This window comes from Populus trichocarpa, chromosome 18 (genome assembly GCF_000002775.5).
Source record: "Populus trichocarpa isolate Nisqually-1 chromosome 18, P.trichocarpa_v4.1, whole genome shotgun sequence".
Lineage (NCBI taxonomy): Eukaryota > Viridiplantae > Streptophyta > Magnoliopsida > Malpighiales > Salicaceae > Populus > Populus trichocarpa.
This window is the reverse complement of record NC_037302.2, coordinates 3,909,785-3,921,007: the sequence shown is the minus strand read 5'-3', so window position 1 is coordinate 3,921,007 and position 11,223 is coordinate 3,909,785. Positions and strand designations below refer to the sequence as shown.

Here is an 11,223-nt window from a genome sequence, read left to right as displayed (position 1 = left end):
CAGCACATTCATCGCTCAACCATCTTCGATCGGCACATGCGACTTACAACAGTGGTCAAAACCATTCTTATGTCATGTCATTTGATTCGTCTCAACTTTCTTTTTCTTTATATACAGTCTGTGGTCAACGGACCTCCAATGTAGTGCTAATGACCTTTTTTTTTCTCTTTCCTCCTAAAAATCCTGCCTAGCCCTCCAAATTTGCATATCGAACTTCAAGATTGTTTTCTTTTGCTTTCGTCCCTTCTTTTTTATTCATATTTGTTTTACTTTAATTAATTTTTAAATTTTGATTTTTTTTTAATTTCATCCTCCAATTTTTTAATATGTCAGATTTGATCCTCATTTTTTTTTATTTCATATAGTTTTTTTAATATGTTTTTTTATTTCTTATAGTTTTTAAAATATGCTTTTTTTTCAATTTCGCCCTCCATTTTTCTTCTTCTTTCATATCCAATGCTCATTCTTTTTATTGCTTTTTTTTTTTGCCTTGGGAAGTTTTTAAATATAAGGATTTCTCTTCAATTTCATCTTTCAACATCAAATTGATTAAGAATTGAACTCGGGTCTATGATTTAACTAGTTGTGAATTTAGAATATTAACTCAGATTTAAAAGATTTTCTAGAATCAATTATTGTAGATTAAAATAGTAAATCTACCATTTGTTTTCTACAAAAACTTTCACTCTCTCCCTCCCTCAATTATTATGGATTAACTATTTTTAATTGATCGATATTGCTACTGTATTTTTACATCTTTTTTGCATAAACTAAATTACTAGAATACCTATAAAAGCAAAACAACACTTAACTTGGGTCTATGGTTTTTTTTAAAAAAAACATTTCACCCTTAAAGCTTGATTTCAGGGGCTTATTCATAATCTTAGGGGCAATTTGATCTTTTAATTAATATCGATAATAATTAAGAAAATATTTTTTTTATTTCATCCTTCAATGTTGGATTTGATGGGTAGACTTTATTAGTGATTTTTTTTTATACGGTCATCATAGTCTCAAACAAACATTTATTTTAGAGTTGATGCTCGAAATTTCACTCTTAAAGCTTGATTTCAGGGGTTTATTCATAATCTTGGGGGCAATTTGATCTTTTAATTAATATCAATAATAATTAAGAAAATATTTTTTTTTATTTCATCCTTCAATGTTGGATTTGATGGGTAAACTTCATTAGTGATTTTTTTTTATAGGGTCATCATAGTCTCAAACAAACATTTATTTTAGAGTTGATGCTCGAAATTTCACTCTTAAAGCTTGATTTCAGGGGCTTATTCATAATCTTGGGGGCAATTTGATCTTTTAATTAATATCGATAATAATTAATTAAATATTTTTTTTATTTCATCATTCAATGTTGGATTTGATGGGTAGACTTCATTAGTGATTTTTTTTGTATAGGGTCATCATAGTCTCAAACAAACATTTATTTTAGAGTTGATGCTCGAAATTAAGAGCGTCTATTTTTTATCATATAATTATATAAAAATTATTTGAAAAAAACAAAGTTATTAAACCCAGTTGAGTTCATGAACTGAGTTGCGAGGTTATTGGGGTCATCTAATATGTCATTGTCTTGATACTTAAAAAAAAAAAAGTTTTCATATTGAAGTTTTTTCATAAGCTAAGCTATACTTTTACCAGTCATTTGGATTGTCTTTAAACCTATGAAATCAACTGATTCACATTAGGTCAGCTTTGATTCAGTTTAATTAGAAACTTGCGCTAAACAATAAGCTAGGTCGAGAGGTTTTAAAATTTTCCTGTTTGCCCGAGTTTAATAACATTTCCAAAGAATCCCCCACACTTTTAATTTTATTTTTTATGTTTAAAAAACTTTGGTTTTGTTTGTGGCAGAGCGTGGGCCAATGAACTAGTTAAATATAATTATCTAACCACTTATAAGAAAAGAATGAGATATAAAAAGTGTAATGGTGAAAAAATAATTTATGATATTATATATATATATATATATATATATAGTTTATTTTAAAAAATATAATAAATATTTTGAATATAATATTATAGACATATAACTATTTTTTGGTGTTCGGAGAACATTGAAAATAAATTTCTTTTCTATGGTATCCTAATTTTATAACATAATTTATATGATTTAAAATGTCTTATTATTGTATAATATAACATGTTTTGTAAATGAATATATTTCTTAGCAATATTATCTAAATTAAAGTATTATATGCACTAATATATTAAATTAATATACTTTTGTATTGTATATTAATATATCGTAATATATTATTTCCCATATAAATATGTTAGTAATTTATTATTTTATACTAATATTATATTTTAAAGTATTTTAATAATAACATTGACTCGAAACATTTAGAAATGATAATTTGATGTAATAAAGATCTCATGATTATAACAACTTTATAATTTTCTATGCAAAACATTTTTGTTCCATGAATTTTATCTTCACTCTACATTCATTAATCAAACATTAGATTCACTAATCAAATATAATTGAATATTTAAGATAAAGAATCCTTTATTAATAATAAAAATATTTTACATAAAAAAAACTTAGTGCTATGTATAACTAACCAATTGACTACAGTGCATATTCACCAATAATCTCTCACTTACACTAAAGTCAATTGCTCATATATCTAATATCATATCCCTCGATATGGTGATCATGCTTCTGTTGGGACAGGCTTTTGTGAGAGAATCTGCAAGATTCTCTTTAGGAGGTACTCACTCTATCTTTATATCTTTCCTCTCTATGATTTCTCTAATCAAATGGAATCGTTTAAGTACATGTTTGGATCTTTGATGAGACCTTGGTTCTTTTGTTCATACAATGACTCTATTGTTATCACAATACAAAGCTACTAGATCAATAATGCTAGGAACCATGCCTAGTTCAGTGATGAATTTTTTTTATATCTAAATAACCTTTTTTTTCATCTCAAACATAGAAATGTATTCAGCTTTAATCGTAGATTTTATTGTAGTCTCTTGTTTTGAACTCTTCCAACTTACAACACCCTATTTAAACTAAAAACATATCCTGACTGAGATTTTCTATCTTTAATATCTGATTGAAAACTAGCATCTAAATAACCATGAACTTCTAGTTCATGTCCTTCATAGACTAGAGAGACATTTTTAGTTCTTCTTAAGTATTTAAGAATCTTTTTAACTATCTTCCAGTGACTCTCACCTAAATTATATTGGTGTTTACTCGTTATGCTCAAAATATAAGATACATTTGGTCTTGTACATAGTATCGCATATATAATGGACCTTATAGCTAAATAAAGAAATCTTTCTATCATATTTCTCTCAATTCGTGTCTTAGAACATATATATTTGGAGAGACATATTCCTTAAGAAATTGGTAAGTAACCTCTTTTGAATTCTTCTATGCTAAACAATTTTAACGTCTTTTATATGTATGTGGATTAGGACAATCCAAACAACCTTCTACATCTATCTCTATAGATCTTTATTCTTAATATATAGAGAAATTCTTGGACAACCAGATCTTTACTAATTGGAGTAAAATAATGTCATTTCCTATCAATAATATGTAATCTACATATAATATTAAGAAAACAACTTAACTCCACTAACCTTTTTATAAACACAAGGTTCATCCATATTATTTTTTTATTAAATCAAGTTGTTTAATTATCTTATCAAAATGGATATTCCAACTCCTTGAAGCTTGTTTAAGTCTATAAATAGATTTTTGTAGCTTGCATACTTTGTTAGTAAATTTTTCAGATTCAAAACCTTTAAATTGTGTCATATACACATTTTTATGAAGATTCCCATTTAGAAATATAATTTTGACATCCATTTGCTAAATCTTATAATCATGGTATGAGCAGCTATAATAAGAAAAACCCTTATGAATTTTAACATAACTATTGGCGAAAAGGTTTCATCAAAGTCAACCATTTGTCTTTGTCTATAACCTTTAGCAACTAGTCTAGCCTTGTACATTTGTACATTGTTATCCATGTCAATCTTTTTCTTAAAGACCTACTTACTTTCAATAGGTTTTATCCTTTTAGGTGAATCAACCAAAGTCCATACTTGGTTGGTGTGCATGGAATTCATCTTAGATTTGATGAATTCAAGCCATTTCTCGGAATTAATTTTAGATATTGTTTTTATGTAGTTAATAGGCTTATCAAGTATGAGCAACTCGTCATCATCAGCTTCCATAAAAAGTTGATATCTTAATTGTACATAATATTTTCTACTAGATCTACGGAGGTTTTGTGTTTTTTAAGTTTCAAGTTGAACATCAAATGTTATAACCTCATATATTTAGTTCTATTTGGATGTTAATTTATGGTACTTGAACTTCATTACGTTTTATTTTCTTCTCACTACTCCTTTCAAGAACAATTTGTTTTTTGTCTAAAAATGTAGCATATCTTAAAACAAACACATTTTGCTTAACAGGATGGTAGAAATAATATCCAACTGATTCTTTTGGATATCTCATAAACTTACAATTATCTGACTTAACTTCTAGATTTTCAGATACTATATGTTTCACATAAACCTTACATCCTCAAATCTTTAAGTATGATAGGTTTGGCTTTTACCATTTCATATCTCATATGGAGTCGTATTAATAAATTTTGATAAAACTCTATTTAGAAGGTAAGCAATAGTTTACAGGGCATAACCATAGGAAAAAGACGGAAGGTTTGTAGAGCTCATCATAGACCGTACAATATCTAATAGGGTATGATTTCTCCTTTCAAAAACTCTATTAAGTTATGGTGTTTCAAAAGGTGTCAAATGTGAGAGAATCTCATTATCTTTTAATAATCTTGAAATACTTGGCTCAAGTATTCACTATCTTGATTCGATCAAAATATTTTGATTCTTGTTCCAGTTTGTTTATCAAATTCATTTATGAATTCTTTGAGCCTTTCAAATGATTAAGAGTTATGTTTCATTAAACACACATAACTATATCTAGAATGGTCATTAGTAAATGTAATGAAATCAGTATATCCACTTATGACACAAATCATCATTGATCCACATACATCAATTTGTATTAGACCTAGCAATTTTTTAGACCTTTTACCTTTTCTAGTAAAGTGTGTTTTGATCATCTTACTTAATAAACAAACTTCACAAGTTTCATACGATACATAATCAAAATGATCAAAATATCATTCTTTATGTAACTTAGTGATTCTTGTTTCATTAATATGACATAATCTATATGCAATAAATATAGGGGTGAACAAAAAAATTAAAAAATTGATTAAACCAAAAAAACCAGAAAAAATTTAATCGAAAAAACTGAACTAAAAAAACCGAATAAACCGATTAAAAAGCCAAAGAAAAAAATCGGTTCGGTTCGGTTTTGGTTTTTAAAACATTAAATTGATTGAACCAGACCGAACCGAATCGGTTCAACCAACATTTAAACCCACTATAAAAGGAAACCTAAAACTAAACTTCTCAATCCTTTAGCTCTCAGCCGCCCCCCTCTCCCAAATATCTTTCAAGTTGTCCCTCTCTCAGCACTCTCCTTCTCTAATTCTCTCATTATTCTTTGATTCTCTGGATCAAAAGATTCAAAACTCAAGCCTTTATAAACAAAAGATGAAGGGATAAAAAACGTTTGACCCCAAATTTCTGTCTTTCCCTCTTTCATACTGTATACTTCATCATTATTATTTATAAACAAAAGATGAAGAGATAGAAAACGTTTTTTGCTGTCTGTTTTTGTATAAAAGAGATGTGCATTATGGATATTTTTGCCCTAATTTTTGCTATCTGATTTAATTATAGACAGTCTCAGTTTCATGGATTTTACAGGGTTGTTTTGGGTTTTTTATGAGTTGGTCCTCTTGTCATTTAGATCATTATTTTCACTCACTTTATACATGGCTGAAATCCTTGCCATTTAGACCAATCAATTCATCATCCATCTTCTCCATTTGTTGGCATCAACATGCCCTTCACATGAAACATAACTTGATAGTATCAGTTTTTTTAATTTTTTTCCTCAATTAACCAAACTGAACAAAAAAACAATGGTCGGTTTGAACTAGTTTCGGTTCTGAATTAAAAAAATAAAAATTCGGTTTGGTTGGTTTTTTAAGTAAAAACCAAACCGAACCGAAAATGTTCATCCCTAAATAAATATGAAGGATATTGATTATATAATATGTTTTTCTTGTAGTTTATATTGAATATAGACATTTCAAAATCAAGTATATCATTCATATAATCATCAAATTTATATATAAAAAAACACCATATTATAAAAAGAACAACATTTGCCCTCAATAATAAATTTAAATTCATTCAAAGATAAAGAATAGATATAATGTTTCTGGAAAGTACTAGAACAAAATAACAATTATCAAGTTCCAGTATTAGCCAACTTGATAAAGTAAAATAATAAGTTCACATAACTAATGCAACAACTCTTACTTCATTTCCAACTTGTAAATCCACTTCACCTTTATATAATCTTTTATTGCAAATGTTAAAAACATATTCGGTACCCAATACCTAAGAACTACTAAATAAAGTAGAAAAATAGTTTTCATACCTGAAGTAGAAACTTTAATAAGTTTATTACCTTTCATAGTTGCAAGATACTCCTTGCAATTCTTTCTTCAATGGTCATCATTGCCATAATAATGACAAGTACACTTATCTTTCTTGATCCCACTAATACACCTTTTTGTTTTAGAGACAAAACTATTATTCTTTTTGTTCTTTTTCTTAGATATTCTAGAAGACTGAACTACGTGACATGATCTTTTTTCTTCTTAAGGTCCCTTGAGCAATTTTATACATATTAAACAATTCAGATACGTGATAGTTCATAATGACTACAAAATCAAGTCAACACTTTCAGGTCCATGACAAAGCCTAATTAGTAGCCAATCATTTTCATTTTCAAAACACAGGTGTTCACTAAGAAACCCTCTATCATCTTACAGTGAAACAATTCCTTAAAAATCTCAGTCCTATTAGTTGCATTAACATTTTAAGATGCATAATCATAGATATATTTTGCTTATCATCATCAATATGACATTAATATTTATTCATTTCTTCTTTAATATGAAATTGTATTTTCAAGAACATGTATCTATCTTTCTTGCTTAAAAACAATTCTCACATTATGTTGCCAGTTCAAGAAGTTTGGTCCAACAATTTATTAGCATCAAGAATGTAGAGATATATTACTAATTTTGATCTATCAACTTTATAGGATAAGGATTATTAGTTCTTTTTCTTAATTATGAACTTCTTTTTCTTTGCATAAATACAAGTTCCGTTTCATGAGATGCAATTCACAAATGTGGGAGAATAAACCTGTGACATAATGTGACAATTGAAATAGCTATACTTATGACTAGCCAAACTCTTGACTATCCTGTAAGAGAATCTACCAGTGATTGTAAACTTGTTCAGAATCAGCTCCTAATCTTCTTCTCCATCCAGCTGATTATATCCTGACCAACTTCTTCACGTTCAGGCTCAAAGAGAAGGTCATGCAAGAAATCATCATAAAGCTTTATATCTTTGAACTTGGAGGCTGCCTCATTGTACAAATCCTGAGATGCTAGAGGATCAGTTACCTTGTCAGCAGTTCCATGGAGAACAAAGAATGGAACAGTCACAGATTTGAAATTGCGCAGCAAATACGACGATATACGCAAAATCTCATGCCCTGTGCGGACCCTTATGGGTCCTGTATAGACCAATGGATCAGAATACTTGGCCAGAAGTGCTGCAGGATCCCTAGAAACTGGAATGCCCCTTTTGTTTGCTCCTTTAAATTGGAACTTGGGGATAACCAGAGAGAAAAAAGGAGCCACAGCCTGCATGAAAAATAGTAAGCGAACGTTTTATAACCAGAAATTAAAACTAATGCAACTTGATGTTCTAAAGGCCTGATTCAAGTAAAATGGACTCTTAACAAAATTATTAAAGGGCATTATGACTTGTCTTGGTTCCATATATTAAAAAGTTAGAATTCTATCAGTCCCTCTATATGGAGACAAAAAAAGTTAAATTGAACATAGCATTTAACTATAATGAATTTGTGGCATCTTCCAGGATTAATAAAATCTAATGAATTGGACATCAACTATGAAAGCACAATCCAACATGTCACAGTTATCAGTACAGAAGCTTAACTACAATGCATTGGAATATTGAAGTATTTCGAAATGACATGCTTTGGCAAATTCCAAATTCAAAACTCAATGAATTGAACCTTAGCTCCTAAACCATGAAAACACAATCTAGCATATCATAGTTATCGTCAATAAAATCTTCCCATCAAATCTCCCCATCGTCATGATTTAAGCGACAGAAAAGACTTACCCCAACAATAGGATGTGCAGGCTTGACACGCAAAGCTGGTGAGGTCAGTATAATTCCCTCCAGCATTTCTTCAATGTTAGGATATGAGGCCGCCTACTCAGTGAAGCAATTTATTAGTTCCACATTAATAATAAAACTGCTAGACCCAAAAAAAGAAAAGAAAAAAAAGAATACAACTTCTTTTGAAAGTGTATTACCTTTAAAACCACAGCACCTCCAGTTGAGTGACCAAAAAGGAAGCATGGTACTCCAGGGTTCTCCGACTTAATCTTTTCCAAGAAAGCTCCCTGTTGAAACAGAAGTTACAAAGTTCATCCTATCAGTTTTGTAGGTATTTTATGAATGATTAAAAAAATGCCTCCAAACTAAACAAAATTCGTGATGGAATCAAGTTCAACTTACTGCCAGACCAGGAAAAGAAGCAAGAAAATGACAAAATAACTGTTAAGATGCTTAGGAAGAGAACTGTGTATGATTTAACAGAGTGCAGGTCATGACACACAATAATGATTATTCAAGATTTATTCTAGTACCATGGATGGATGCGATAAAGAACAGTTTTCCTGGCAAGGGATAGAGAAAAATGGACAAGGGAACTTACAGTATCAGCAACAACATGATCTAGTGAAGGAACATATCCATGCAACCCATCACTCCCACCATGACCTACGCAATGGAAAAAAAAAACATATTACCACACTGCAAAGTTAGAGACTTGGACTACAAACCCTTTGAAATGGAGAATAAAGGGGCAGTAATGGACCAAGAGATTGAGAATAAAGGGGCAGTAATGGACCAAGAGAAAGGGATATCAAAAAATTTATCAGCATAAACAGGCATTGGAATGCTCCAAACAAAATAAAGGAGTTATCAAAATCTGTCCCTTTTCTTTAATATGTGAAGACTGACCACTATCACATTCACCGATACAACATTGTTTCAACTTAAAGAACCTTCAAGTGGATCTTAGCAAATGTAATCACACCTATGCTATAAATAAACTGGGGATGAAGCTTCATAACAATCTATTGACTATAAAGGTCAACACACCAAACACATGAGCATCATTATAAAATCTAGCTACCTATCCAATCCATTGCATAGACACCAAAGTTGCATGAGGTTAGTTGCTTTGCGAATTGAGCATATCGTCCACTGAAAATTGAAAGGCAAACAGAAGAGAAGTCAAAGATTTTTTATTTGGAAAACCCGGGGGAAAAAACAGATTAGCTTCAGATGCCAAAGATCTTTAACTATTAGGATAGATTAGAGATGCAAACGAAGTTCGAAAGTTGACAGAAGTGCTCAAATATTACCTGTGCTCATTAAGGCCATGAATAATAACCAAAATGCCCCTGAAATCACGAAGCAACCCTCATATCTCAGTACAGAATCAACACGGAGGAAAAGCAAAAAAAAAAAAAAAAATGAAGGTAAAGTTATACATGCTAAAGATGTGTCATATGTAGAACAAAAACCACAATTAATCAGAGCGAAGCAGCACCATAGCCCCTTTATCCTTTCACTTAACGTAACGCCTGATGAGCAGAAAATACAACAATATTTCACGTTTCCAAGTTCACAACATGCTCATTCTCATATAGAAACAGCATCTTTTTGCATACAATAATATAAAAAGATCAGCAAGAAACAAATATCAATCACAACAAAACAATAGCTATATTTAGAAAAAGAAAACATTTGATTGTCTTTTCACTTTGCAAACAAGCAAATCCATTCCATTTCTATCTCATCAGCTTCTTGGATTGAACCAGAACAATCAGAAACTCAAAAACCCAACATTGTAAAACCAACCCAATTACTAAGCAACTGCAATTTGCAATAGAAAACATAAATAACTACCTTCTTTAGTTAGTTTAGAATCCCTTGTTTAATCCCACATAAACAGTGACTTTTAAACAGCGTAATTATAAAATCAAGCCCGAAATTGCATGCAAGTTTCGCTCTATCTTTCAAGTCTTTTATTCCAATATTCTCATTTCTCTGTCAACTAATAAATAAATAAATAAAGCAAAAATTTTCTTAACAATAAAAAAACAAAAAAGTAGAAAATGAAAAATAAAAACTCACTTCTTTTGCCCGGTTACCGGAAACCAAGACCTGGTGAAGAGTGCATTTCGTCTAACACCAAAGAACAAGAACGTACTCCACCGGCAGTCTTCGTTACCGGTCGTCATATCGATACCCTCAGCAAGAGCTCTCCTTTTTATAGTATCTTCCTCCTCCAATCTCCATCGTTTCACTGACTTTCTAGGCGATTGCTCCGCTGCGGAGTCCGCCGTGTAACTGCGGCGGTAACGACGAGGGAGGAGGAGGAGAAGGACGGAAAAGAGAAGTGAATGAATGTAGAGGAGAGAAGCTCTTAGGGTTTTCAAGATTGGGATTATTCGATTGCTCGCTCCTGATGTAAGTGGCTCCATCTCTGCCATCGTTGACATGGTGGAGGGAGACCAAAAAGTCAAAGAAAAAAATGGCCGGCGGAAATATCAGATTTTTAGAGAGAGAATTGGTGGTGGAGAGAAATGGAAAAGGAGTCGCGAGAGATTTTGGGCGTCAAGTGAGGGTATTTATAGAGGAGTAAAGAAATAATAAGGGTAAAAGTTCATTTTGGTACCTATTGTTTCAACCTCCTCTTAATGACCCTTATTGTTAAGATGAACTTAATGTAAGCATCTAAAATAACTTAATGGAAATTTGTCATATGAATAAAAAATGACTCTTTAAGGCATGTAGGATTAGTCGAGGTACACGCAAATTGTCCTGGATATCCATGTTAATAAAAAGAAAATAACTTTTTAAAAATAATATTTTTTTTATTAA

General features: G+C 30.7%; 1 protein-coding gene across 1 annotated transcript; it reads right to left on the bottom strand.

Annotated features, from left to right (window-relative positions):
- Nucleotides 1-7,254: 7,254 nt before the first annotated feature.
- Nucleotides 7,255-10,943, bottom strand: LOC7476694 (uncharacterized). The gene is made up of 7 exons (XM_006371974.3): nucleotides 10,474-10,943; nucleotides 9,699-9,737; nucleotides 9,467-9,537; nucleotides 8,984-9,048; nucleotides 8,580-8,669; nucleotides 8,383-8,475; nucleotides 7,255-7,874 (listed from the first exon to the last, which is right to left on the bottom strand). Exons 1-7 carry the CDS (start codon nucleotides 10,839-10,841, stop codon nucleotides 7,467-7,469), a joined length of 1,134 nt encoding a protein of 377 aa, XP_006372036.1. The 5' UTR covers nucleotides 10,842-10,943; the 3' UTR covers nucleotides 7,255-7,466.
- Between the last annotated feature and the right edge of the window lie 280 nt (nucleotides 10,944-11,223).